This window comes from Camelus ferus, chromosome 15 (genome assembly GCF_009834535.1).
Source record: "Camelus ferus isolate YT-003-E chromosome 15, BCGSAC_Cfer_1.0, whole genome shotgun sequence".
Lineage (NCBI taxonomy): Eukaryota > Metazoa > Chordata > Mammalia > Artiodactyla > Camelidae > Camelus > Camelus ferus.
The window spans coordinates 7,380,258-7,393,406 of record NC_045710.1 but is presented as its reverse complement, the minus strand read 5'-3'; the positions used below and the strand labels follow the sequence as shown (position 1 = coordinate 7,393,406).

The 13,149-nt window shown below is 50.0% G+C and overlaps 1 protein-coding gene across 1 annotated transcript in view; it reads right to left on the bottom strand.

Moving 5' to 3' along the window:
• Positions 1-1,081: 1,081 nt before the first annotated feature.
• The window catches only part of GREB1 (growth regulating estrogen receptor binding 1), a 124,468-nt gene continuing 112,400 nt past the window's right edge, over positions 1,082-13,149 (bottom strand). The window contains 8 exon segments of the mRNA XM_032497042.1: positions 1,082-2,867; positions 4,031-4,169; positions 4,604-4,804; positions 6,007-6,142; positions 7,101-7,319; positions 8,881-9,055; positions 9,936-10,140; positions 12,795-12,956. Coding sequence (XP_032352933.1) covers positions 2,704-2,867; positions 4,031-4,169; positions 4,604-4,804; positions 6,007-6,142; positions 7,101-7,319; positions 8,881-9,055; positions 9,936-10,140; positions 12,795-12,956 — 1,401 coding nt within the window. The 3' untranslated portion in view covers positions 1,082-2,703.

Sequence of the window (13,149 nt, the reverse complement as noted above, 5' to 3'; positions counted from 1 at the left end):
CTCAATCAGGGATTACCTCACTGAGGAGGTGGCCTTTGAGGAGTGAGGGCCCAGTGGCCAAGTGAGGGAGGGATTCAAGCAGATGGGAAGAGGGAGACACCCCAGGCAGAGAAACGACAGGCCTGAGGTGGGTGCTGGCCTGCCCGTAGCCAAGCTGGTCCAGGAGGGCCAGGCAGCTGATGTGCAGTGAGCGAGGGCGAAGTGAAGGGTTCTCAGAGATCAGGGGAGCTCCTTTGTGCTGCCTTCTTACAGACTTTTTCAGCTGTGCCTTCCAGCTGTCTGTTTCACTCTTGACCTGGTCTATTTCAGCTGCCTAGTGAGGTTTTCGTCTTAATTTCTAAGATCTGGAATTAATCATTTTTTGTTCTGGATACAATAGAATCTCACTTTTCCCCTGACTTTAGTTACACTTGTTTTATAGGATTCTGTTTGCTTTATCGACTCTTTACTGAGGTCATCACCTCTCACTGTATAACGTTTCCTGCTTATTGTTACGAGTTTTCGTTGCGTGTTTATTTGTGGACTAGGGAGCTCCTGTTTGCTATTAACTGCCTTGAGAGACTGTGGGGACAGGACCATGCCTTGGAGGGGGTGGGTGCCAATGGCTTGTCTTCACAAAGGCCTGGGCCCTGTGCCCTCCCCCTGCCTGAGGCTCCACTCTCTGCCTGAGCCCAGGTTGGTGGGGGGTGGGGAGTGGGGCAGGAACAGCTGGGAGGGACCGAACAGCCAGGCTGCTCCAACTACTTCCCCTGTTCCTCACCCTGACAAACGCCCGGGCCCCCTTCCAGCTTCTTTCGTCTCTGTGACTCTCAGGGCGTCCCCAGAATCACCCTCCTGTGCGGCAGGCTTCTCTGCATGCTTTGAGCTACTGTTTCGTCCACTTCCATTTCTGTCCGCCTCTTCTCTTTCAGGGATTCCTCCACATGTTAATATACCCTCACTTTTACAGATTTGCTCTTTTTTCCTTTTCAAAACTGTCCTTTATTTCGTGTCATGAGATTTTAAGCAGACAGCCCCCGGAGACCACTGGCCATACTCTTTCCTCACAAAACAACACAATTCATTCCCACCAAAGCAGCAATAAATGCATCATAAATTTTATTTATAAGGCTGGAACAGACAAGAATATTGGTTCGGTTTTTTGTTTCAAGTTTAAATTAACTAATAAAATGGGAAGAGCAGCCCAGAAGCTGCTATTTACAAAAGACAAATAGAACTAAAGGAGGTAAGTTTTTATTCCAAAATAGGAATAAGGACATATACAAAGTGATCACTTTATAAACATTGATCTAAATCTTTTATACTCATGAGCTTTTCTTTTTTTTTCTTAGGGAAGAAAAGATCGATATGAATTCTTTGGCATCATCTTTTAAAGTAATTTCTTCTTGGATGGTGATCCATTAGAGTGCTTGTGAGATGGATGGATAAGAGTGCATTCTGCTGATTCATTTCTGAGTATCTTTAAACTTTTCCTTTGGTCACGGGCCATTCCACAGCAGTGCGGTGCAGGGGGCAGAGGGGCCCTGGAGTCCAGATCCAGGACTCTGCTTCTGCTTCTCTCCAGCTGTGTGATCTTGGTGAGGTGCACTCTCTGCATCTCAACCGTCTCATCTTTCAAACGGGGAGAATGAGTCCACCTACACAGGCTGTTGGAAGGGTGAAGCGAGAGCTTAACTGTGAAAGCACCTGGCCCGGCCTATAGGGGGCGCTCTAATACGCTGGCTTTGAAAAACATTCTGGAAAGCAAGTGAGAGTGTGAGCGTTAGGGAGCATCCCTGCTGCCCTGTCTGTCCCCCTGCCTCTCCAGTCAGGGACCAAGCATTCATAGGAGAAGACAAGCTATTTAAGGAACTGAAAACGGAGATTCAGTAAATTAGAGTCAGAAGTCTAATTCTTTTCAACTATTGTATATATCGCTTTGGTTGTTTTCACTGTTTGTTTCAAGTAAGCCATCTGGTCCTCTTTCCTTTGTAAGGCAAGTTCTGTATCTTAAGATCAACCTCTGCAACCCTAATTTCCTTCCTGAAACCCTTTTAGTTTAATAAAAAAAAGTTTCTTTTCACTTTTGCCCTTTCTAAGAGGCAGGGTATTTACCCTGTGCTGTTTTAATAGGATCGCGTTTGCTTTGAAGGGAAACTATTTGTTTTACTTTATTAAACTTGATGCCTTTGGGCTAGCTTCTAAAAGAGCAAACTTACATATTCTTATTAAATGACCTACTTCGTTTTTTCTTGTCTCCAGCCTTCACAGTTAAAATGTTCTTTTGGAATATTGCTTTGTAGGAGGGTATAGGGAAACATACGTAGCCAAAATCTATCCATCATCCGAAATGCTGGCACCTCTACAAGGTAATCCAAGAGTGACCCTTCAGAACTAAGAGCAAAGTCAAGTGTGTCCACGGAAGCGAATGGATGAGGTGATGGTAGGCAAAGCTTTGTTCTTGAGATGGACTTTGACGGAGCCCAGGGCAATGGGGTCTGGCCCAGAACCTAGGAGTCTTGGGTTTGAGTTCCCGTTGACCATCCACTTATCCCATCACTCTTGGTAAGTCTCCATCCATCTCTGGGCCCTGTTCCCCGTACCATGAGGGGGTTGCCAACAGTCTTGGGGGCCTGTCCCGGTCCAGACACCCCATGGTTCGAATTCTTCCTTTAGCCTCAGCAGGGTGAGGTTCTGAGGGCGCCGCTCTCAGGCGTGTCTCCCTCAGATGTGTCTCCCAGTCAGAAAAAAGAGCGGCCGGTCCTCCTTCGCATTGGCAGTCTGGAATTCGTCTCGCAGCCGGAACTGCCACTCATCCTCCAGCTCCAGGCGGACAACTGTCTGGCGGAGTGAGTTCCGGTCCTGACAGATCACACACAAGGTCGCACCTGTGTGGACAACGGCAGAGGTGTGTGAAGAAAAGCGGGGAGTTAAATCCAAAGGAAAGCTACTGCCTGGATTCTATCTGCAATCACAAAATACGATGCTGCTTGACAGGGAAGGACCAGGCATCTGAGTGGTGTCTTGTTTCCTTGGGGATGCTTCATAATCTTAGCAAGAAAGTGAGATTGTGGTTTGGCAGGTCTGGTAGATGAGACTACATGGAACCAAGACATGGTGACAAAGAAGTGAGCAGAGGAGGAGGACTGGAAGGAGACAGACTTGCAGGGTCACAAACCAACACCTGCAGCTCCAGCCCTTGGTGGGAAGGGCCCCGCCCAACCCCACCTCACAGCCTAACCCTCCCTCGACAGCCTTCCGAGCCGGCCACCCGCCCAGTCCCCCGCAGCTCTGACCTCTCCCATCTGCCGGCCCCGTGAATTCTCCCTCCTCTTGAGCCCTAGAAAACAGCCACACATCGTCATGTGTGTTCACTCCTTCTGTCTCCCTCCCTACTTACATGTCCTCGCCTCCCATTAGACAAAATGTTCCCCAAGAGCAGAGAATGTGGTGAAGACCTCCTACTATTTCCCCAAACCTCATGCAGGGCTGGTGCTCCCTGAACATCTGGGAGAGAGGAAGGTTCGAATAAAGACCAACGAAGGAGAAGTGAAGACTGATTAGGGATCCCGGCTGGACTGGAAATGTAATTTTCTGAAGTCACACAGAATGAATGTCTGTCACTCTCCACCACTCTAGCATGGAAACACCTGCAGAGGGAGGAAGACTAGACTAGAGGTAACGATGCAGGCGGCACCCCCAGACAGGGAAGAAGAACTCATCCACCAAGACGAAGAGACGCCTGAGCGGCTCTGCATGCTTATGCCAGGGATCCGGACTGAAAAGCAACACAAACGCTGAAAGTACCTGCTAATATCACCTAAAAGTGGGGGACGTGTCTTGTCTCTACCCAAATAGGTGGAGGCGAAAGAGGGCTGCCCTTGGATCCCACCGCAGCCCTCTCCTGCTTCCTGGACAGTCAGCGAAGTCACGATTCCTCTCTGAGCCTCAGTTTACCCGTCAGCAAAAAGGACTAGGACCAGACGTCACCTCGGGAGGGGTGCCTGGTGACGACAGTCACTTAAATCATGGTAAGAGGAGGGGAAGTTACCTTTCAGAAAATGAAACTTTTTCAAAAAGCTAGCTCCCACAAAAGAGTCACAGAGGTACAGCAGGAGTCCACTAAACTTGAGGTCAGAGCAGCTGACATTTAAAGAGTGGGGCCTGGAGCTCACATAACACACAGAGATCTGAAAGAGAAGCAATCCAAGAGACAATGTCATTTTCCATGAAATACTCAGCAACGTCACACCACGGCTCTGCATCTAACGAGAACTAACCGCTTGGCCACACTCAGGCTTTTGGGGGCCAGAAACAATATTTAATGTTATTTCCAAATCCATATCCTGAAAATCAATTCCAAGAGACTTATCCAGATTTATCTATTCATTAATTCACTTGAGAATCAGAAATGTTTTGGCATCAGAATTGGGTTTGATGCCCAACTTCTTATATTGGGGCAAAGCACTTCAAATCTCTCAGCCTTTATCTTACCAGCTGTAAAGTGGGGCAATACTGGAGCCCAAGCATTGAGTAGTTGTAATTCTGAATCCTGGATTCCAGCATGCCTGTTTTAGGCATTTCTTGGATTTATGGACTCAACAGCGCCCCCTCTGAAAGGTACCTGAGACCCCAGGTTAAGGTAGCAGTCAACGGACAGCACGGGGTGGCCGTGATTCTTGAGGGACAGCGGGAAAAAGCGGTGGCTGTGATGCTGGAGGAATTTCTCGAGCAGGAGCTGCGCGGGGGCCGCCAGGAATGTGTGCTTGCTGTCGGGGGCGCAGATGTACTGGGCAGGCATGATGGCCATGGGGTTGTCAGACACCTGCGTGGGGAAGGGTGGGCGTCAGCCTCTCCCCGCCACCTGAGCAGAGAAGTCCTTTCCGAGGCTTCCAGGCTGCAGGGACCCTGGGGTGGGTTGCCCCGTGGCCAAGGGCTGAGCCATGGGAGAGTGAACTGAGTTGAGAACACACACTTCCACAATAAAGTCTGCCATTAAGAAAAATTCAGTTTTACTGAAGTGGGGCATGTGTAAACTGACCATGTGATCAGTAAGAATTGTAGACAATGATCACTCCCTGCAGAAAGTTGACTGTCTGGTCTAGGAAAAAACAAGAGAATCCATGGACCTTGGGGATGTTCACCCAAATCTAGGGATGCAAACCTCTGGGAATGGTCAGCCTCCCCTTGACCTCCAGACCCCATTACCTCTGCCCAGCCCCACTGCTGCTCCTCTGCACAGCCCAGCCATCTGAGCCCACAGTCTCTCACCCCATCGCCAACATACTGCCCATGCTGCAGCCAGAGAGTCTGTGGGCGTAAATGATACTAATCAAATTCTTCTCTGGACACCCTTCAGTGGGTTCCCCTTTCTCCTAGAGAAAAGTCTAGGACGTTCCCATGGCGGATAAGGTCCTGGCTACTTCTCCAGCTCATCTCTGCCGCTCTCCCCCATGGATGGGAGGGACCTTCAAGGCAGGGGTGGGCCAGCCCCATATGGGTTCTGGGAAGACACAGATCTCGGAGGGCTTGCTGCGACTTCACATCGGAACTTCCCAGGCCTGCCCAGCCAGCACCGACACTATCAGATCAAGTCTCTCCCCACTCGGAGGCTGGCTCAGGGACACATGGCTCAGGGACAGAAGGCACAGCTATCAGGCTAGCCCATCAGTGCCATTCAGACAGTATTTGGCAGGTGCTGTCCCAGGGGCCCCAAGGAGAGCATGGCACCACACCTGCCCCCAGGAGCTCTGTCCAGCGAAGAAGCCAGACAATTGAGCAGTGAGGACAGTGATGGAGGTGTGTGTGTGGGTAAGGGCGCACAGGAAGGTCAGTGGTGCGTGTGCGCTGGTGAGACACCCAAGGAACTGGTTAGAATAGGAGATCGGCAGGAAGACCCGGTGGAGTCTTTCCCTTCTCAGGGCTCCCAACTGGAAACCTTTACTAACACCACCCCATGGTCAAGCCCACCCCCTGACTCAAAGGTGACAGGTGGCCCCCTCTCCAGTTTTCACCCTGCGCACCCACCTTGGACGTGATGTGGAAGGACCTGTGCCCGCCCACTGCGATCTGCTTCTTCATCACACTGAAGCGGTTGAACCGGCAGAGCAGGAGGCCGGCGCTGTGCACCCGCAGGTTGAAGTCCACGTCGTCACACGTGAACCTGCCAGGAACCAGGGGAGAGGGGGCAGGTCAGACTGGAGGCAGCTGACACCCGCAGCCATGCCCCCGCCAGACACGTGGAGTGTGCTCTCTAAGTACTGGGGGCTGGGACGGCGAAGCAGCCTGGTTTCTGCCCCAAAGATCTTCCTCTGGGGCCCAGAAGGCACACTAACAAGGGAAGCGGGACAGGATGAGCTGCCTGTGCCAGGAGAGCAGGGCGCACCTCAGGCTTACACCACAGAAGCACCACCACTTGTGGACCACACGCTACAGGCCAGGCACCCTGAGGGGGATTTAACGGACGCCACGTCATCTGCTTGTTCAGAAGAAAACAACAAAACTCCCAGAGTAAAAATATTCGCCGCTTTTTACATCTGAGGAAAACTAGATCAGAGATGGCAAGTCACCTGCCTTAATTGCAAAGGAGGCTGCCGGCAGGTCGGTCTGGCTCCAAAACCGACGCTCCTACGTGGGCCATCCCAGGGGTGTGCCCACCGCCTGGCTCGTGGACAGCTCGACAGACACTAGTGATTAGGTTCTTCGTGAGAGGTGACAGCTTCTGCGATTAGATCCGCAGAGAGTGACACGGATAAATGACAGCGTCCTTCAGCACTAATGCTCATAAAAAGTGACGTGTTCAGAGAAGGAGCCAAGAAAGCAAGAGAAATAACACCTATTCGAATGTAAGTCACTAAATAAGGTATCACGTGAACTGATGAAGGAAGTTGAATGATCTTATGCAAATCTCCCCTCCACAAAATTATACAACAAAGATACCAAAAAAAATCCATGAGGGCTGAAAGCAGGGCCAGGCCAGTGTTACAGGCAGGAAGGCCCTGGTTTCGTTGGCCCTGCAGGGCAAAGAGGGAGCAGCCACCCGCCAGGCGTGAGGCTGCCCCTCGCAGAGGGCCCTAGGACCACAGGGCTGAGCTGATGGCAGGGGTGGGGCTGGAGCTCACCGGTTCTGGTTGTACTGCACGTTCTGGGTCAAGTCCACGTTCAGGACGATGAAGTCGTGCACGTGGCAGCGGGAGAAGGGCTCTCGCACCTCACGGCTTCCGGTCTTGCTGGACCACTTCCGCATGCCGATAAGGGCGTAGTGGGTGATGTTGGGGGAAGCCTCGATGTGCTGCATGATGTGCTTCAGGGAGACGTTTCTTTCTGACCAGGAAAATTCCCTGCTCGAAGGAGGAAGACAGACATCCCTGGGTCAGCATGCAGACAACAGCAGGCCCTCTGGACCGGGCCGGCCAGGGCGCTGCTTTCCCTGAACCCTCCGCGTTGGGTGGGCTAGTGTGGACAGACCCCATCACAACCACCAGGCACGGTGCTAAGCCCTTCAAATTCATTATCACTGGTCCTCGCAGCAATCCTATGACATAGACACATCACCCCCACTTTACAGATAAGGAAAAAGAGGCTCTGGATACCCTGCCCAGTGTCACTCAGCAGAGCTTGGATTGAACGCTGCTGTCTGTCTCCAGAGCCCACATTCTCTGCATCCTGCAAACCACCTTGCATTTCTGGGGTGAATTCCAGGTCGGGGAGTGGAGGGAAGGAGGCCGCATGTAAACCTCCCACCCACACAGACGGTGTCTGAGGTCAGTGAAGACAGTGAGGGCGACTGAAGGGAGTGACCCCAGGCTGGGAGCCAGGGCGACAAGAGTGCTGTCTGTGAGAGCCCAGGCACGTGGCTCGACTTCTCTGCATCTCAGCTTCCTTTTCCCCAACGGAGGGGCTTACACTAAACTCTCTAAGGCCCTGACCAGCTTTGACGTTCCAGGACTTGAATTGCTGCTTCTGGATGAAATTCAGGAAAAGGCAAAGGGAAAAGCTCGGTTCTCTTTCCCATGACTGCCCCCAGCCCAGCTCTCGCCCTCGGAAGGTGATGGTGAGCACGGTGAAAACACGGCAGATCACTGTCCTCCCCCCGTGTAGCTCTGTCATACAGAAACCACCTTTTTCTAGAAGAACAGTGGTTATAACGGTCATTGCTACGTTAGGTTTCCCTGACACGGAAGAGGTGCCTAACCTCAAGTTGTCTCTCCAATAAACAAGCCAAAAATCCTCAGAGGTCATCAGGGGGCCCTAAGCTGAAACACTGAGGGCAAAACCACAAAAGGGACTATTTCACCCATGATGTTCAGATGCAGGTGTGTGTACTGAGCCTTCATCCACACCGCGCTGCTCCGTCGCCCACCTCCGGGTGCACCATTCCTAGCTTAATTATTCCCCACAACAAACCTGAGCACAAGTATCAGTGCCCCTGTGAAAGATGCGGAAACTAGAACCCAAAAAAGAGTCATTTCCCAAAGATCACACAGCAAATAAAAATACAGCTTCACATTAGGAGTGAGGCTGTGGGGAGGGGGAGGGAAGAGGGACGGGAAGGTTCTGGGGGCGGGTGATGGTCTGTTTCTTCACAGGGAAGCTTGTTAAATGGATGTGTTCAGTTCATGAAAATTTCTGGGTATCATACTTTGCTTTTTGTATGTATTTTATACCAAACCTATATTGCATTATTTTCTGTATGTATTATGCTTCAATAAACTCCTAAAAATTAAAAATACAAAACAAAGCTTGGAACGTGAGCTCATCGCATGCAGGGCTCCATCCACTGCTCACGACGCCTTCTAAAGTAAGATGCCCCCTGGGGTCCTCAAAGGGTGGAGGAGAACCCCCTAGTGAGCGTGTTCACTTGTCTCACTGGTGATGTGTGTGTGTGCTGGGGGTCCTCACCTGCTCCTCTCCCCACCACAGTCGATGTCCACCACGTTCCACATCACGCAGGAGTCGTCTGAAATCACGATGAAAGGCCAGATGTCCTGCGGCTTGACCCCCAGCTCCTCCTGCCGGTTCCGCTCCAGCTCCAGGTTGTGGTAAGACAGCTCCTTGATCAGGAAATGGGCGGCGCCTGAAATGGGCAAAGGTCCCCGACTCAGGTCAGTTGGACACCGACACCTGCCCAGGACAAAGCCCCAGGTAGAGTGAGACCTGCATGAAGACCTCGGCTACAGCCCCACCAGCTCCCGGGGGCCTGGTCTGCCTCCCTCGTCCACTCACTACAGGCTGTTGCCTTTGGAGAGGAAATTCGAGGGAAGAAAATTCCACTCTCCAATTTGCACACACATTTGTCTACCTCTCCTCGCTTTTCTAACAGCTGAGAACATGAATTAGATCAACCACCAAACATCGAAGGAAAGAGAATACTCAAAGAGATCAAAATAGCTTTACAAGCCAAAGAGCTTAATGAAAAATGTTTAACTCTTTCATCTCTACATGGACAAAAAACTGTCTCTCCTCCTGCCTCTGCAAGGCTTAAACCACGAGCCACTGCAGCCGCTGATCTTCAACACACCCTGAAAGGAGTTCAGGGCGGAGATCAGGAATGAGGTGCTCTGTGCTCTGGGAAAAACTGGCGAAACAGGCCTACAGATAGGTATTTTTCAGAAGATTTTATCAGCCCAATTTCTTGCATCATCTCATATCTAGAAAAGCACTAAAATCATTCATGGAGACACCTGCTCCTCGTGACTAGCACTAACCTGACAAAATGTGCCTGACTGCACGTATCCCCTCTTCCCCAAAACCACATATATACTAGCCTCCCCTTTTACCTCTTCGGAGCAGTTCCCCAGAGGCTGTCTCCCAGGCTAGCGTCCTCATTTTGCCCCAAATAAAACTTAACTCGCAACTCTCATGCTGTGTACTTTTTTCAGTCGACATCGAGAACATTCTCTCAAGTCTCCACTCATGGAAATTTTACCGAGGAGGGCATGTTAAAAAAGGCTTACCAACTCCGGCGCTGTTGAAGATACTGGGGAGCACCAGCATGATGTGGTTGGGCCAGTACTTCTTGTAAATGGCCATCTCATACTCCTTGACCACCAGCACATGCAAGTGGCTGGCGCCATCCATCGCGTGGTACAGGTTAAAGAGCCCGTGTTCATGTCGGCCGGTGGTTGGAGTGAACGTTGGACTTTTTATGTATTCGTGACTCTGGAAAGTGTGGACACAATGAAGTCAAAGGTTTGTAAATATGGCCATGGTTATTCCCTTCCCTTTGAAATGTGACTTTGCAGCCTGTTGCATCAAGAGATGGAGTCTATTTCCACACTCCTTGAATCTGGCTTAGTCTTGGGACTTGCTTTTATGGATAAAATGCAGTAAAAGTGACAGTGTGCCCATTCTGAGCCTGGCCTCCAGAGGACAGACACATTCTGCCCTCTCTCAGGGAGAAGCCCGAGCTAGCCGGCTGGAGGAGGAGAGGCCACAGGGAGCAGGCACAGGCATCCCACTGAGGCCACCGTCGCCCAGCCGGCACCCCTGCTGATGTGGTAATGAACTTCAGGCACAAGTGAGAGCAACCCAGCCCAGGATCACCATACCCAGCAGCACCGAGCCCAGGCTGCTGGCCCAGAGAATCAGAAACTAAATACTATATGTTTGTTTGGGAATGGTTTGTCAGGTAACAAAAACTAACTGGCATATATCAGTTACCCAAAGGCTTTACCTGCTCCTTAGCACCTAACACTGTGTTCTGAGTACACGTTATTCCTTACTTAAATGGACTTACATTCCTCCATCACTTTGCCCTGGAGCCTAGCTATGTAAACATTCAGGCTATGAATCTTTTATATAAATAACCAGGTTTCCTTTCTCTCTCTCCTCAACAACAGGTTCCGCTGGCCGAGCTAGGTCTCCCATTCTCCCTGAATTCCTCAAGGCACTTGCTACAAAGCTGTGCACGCAGCTGGTGCTCATAAACAGTCCTGATAGGGACTGGCTGCCAAAGTAGCAGGTAATGGATAAAGCCTGATAAACCAAGACGACAGCCGCACCCCGGCCACGGGTAGAAGACACCTTCTAGTAAAGGCCTCACTGCCACCTTACAAATGTTTCATTGCTTGATAATAGCCTGCTGGGTCAGAAGGGCTGGGTTCAGCTCTATGCATGTCTGGTCTCTGGAGAAAGAAGAGCAGAACTTTACACCAGGTGCGCAGAGACTGGGGCTGGGAAAGGGGCCCCAAGTTGACTCTGAGATCGTCAGGCTGGAACTGTCAAACCAAGAGCCCCTAAGAATGGCTGGCTGCAGCCAGAGACGGTGGGTCATTAAGAACAATCTCAAGATGGTGTGGAGAAAAGGGAACCCTCCTACACTGTTGGTGGGAATGTAATTTGGTGTAGCCACCATGGAAAACAGTATGGAGATTCCTTAAAAAACTAAAAATAGAGTTACCATATGACACAGCAATCCCATGCCTGGGCATATATCTGAAGAAAATCCTAATTCAAAAAGACACATGCACCCCAATGTTCATAGCAGCATTACTTACAATAGCTAAGACACAGAAGCAACCTAAATGTCCATCGATAGACGAATGGCTAAAGAAGATTTGGTGTATACATACAATGGAATATTACTCAGCCATTAAAAAGAGTGAAATAATGCCATTTTCAGCAACATGGATGGATCTAGAGGTTATCATACTAGGTGAAGTAAGTCAGAGAAAGACAAGTATCATATGATATCACTTATATGAAGAATCTAAAAAAATGACACAAATCAATTTATTTATAAAACAGAAATAGACTCATAGACATAGAAAACAAACTTATGGTTACCAAAGGGTAAAGGGAAAGGAGGGATAAATTAGGAGTTTGGGATTTGCAGATACTACTATATAGTATAGATAAATAATAAGGTTCTATTGTATAGCACAGGGAGTTCTATTCAATACCTTGTAATAGCTTATAATGAAAAAGAATGTGGGGGGCAGTGTATAGCTCAGTGGTAGAGCGCATGCTTAGCAATGCACAAGGTCCTGGGTTCAATTCCCAGTACCTTCAGTAAAAAAATAATTAAAAAATAAGTGAACCTAATTACCTCCCCAAAATTTAAAAAAAAATTTTAAAAAGAGAAATATGAAAAAGAACATATATGTATAACTGAATCACACTATACACCAGAAACTAACACAACATTGTAAATCAATTATACTTTGATAAAAAAAATAACCACCACCACAAAAGAGAGAAAATTCATCCTTGAGAGATATACGTTGGCATATTTACGAATGAAATGATTCAATGTCTGAGATTCAATTCCAAATGACACAGGGAGGCAGAGGAGGCAGGACGGCCAGATGAAGCAAGACTGGCCATGAGTTACTAGTGGTGGGAGTTGGTAACCAGCCCCGAGGGAGTCATTATCCTGTTCTGCTGCCTTAGCCTGTTTCCGGTGTTCCACATGAGAGAGCATGAAAGCAAAGACAGTGGGAGGGTGAACATCCACTCGGCCCCTGTTCCGTTCAGGCACTGTGCTGGTGCCTCACATTGGCTATTCCACATAAATCGCACAACAAGCTTTTGCAGGAGTTATCACTGCCCAAAGCTTACAGAAGAGGGAACGGAGGCTCAGCGGTATCAAGTGACAAGTTCAAATAACACAACTAGTGATCGATAGAGCGAGGCTCAGACCTGGCGCCGAGAGACCTCAAAGCCCATGGGCTCCTCATGAGTTCAGTCACCGTATCAGTCTCCCCACCTGCCCCGTGTGCCCTTCGCTCATCAGGAGTTACAGTCTCTGGGTCCCCAGCTCTGCGGTCACTTGCAGCCCTTGTGATTTGAATCCAGGGACCCCAAGCCAGTACCTTGTCGGTGACGAGGGGCAGCCGCATGCTCTCCAGCTGGCCTCCAGGTTGGCTGAAGACAAAGTGGTGCTCCTTGGACTTGGGGATGATGAAGTGGAGTTGGATCTCCTCTCCTAGCATGGAGTAAGAGAAGGCAAAGGCGTGCAGGGTGGACTCATAGAGCTGAGGTGCGAGGGGGAAAGGACAGAGCTTGTCATCAGAGTCTGGCCTGACTTCCCAGAAGAACCCGGGCCCGTCGTGGCCACGACTACACCGAGGTCCCTGCCACCTTTGCCCCAAGGCATCTCATGCACCATGTCCAGGCACCCTCCTAGCCCCTTGGCATGACACTGAACAGTCCTAGCAAGCAGGGACT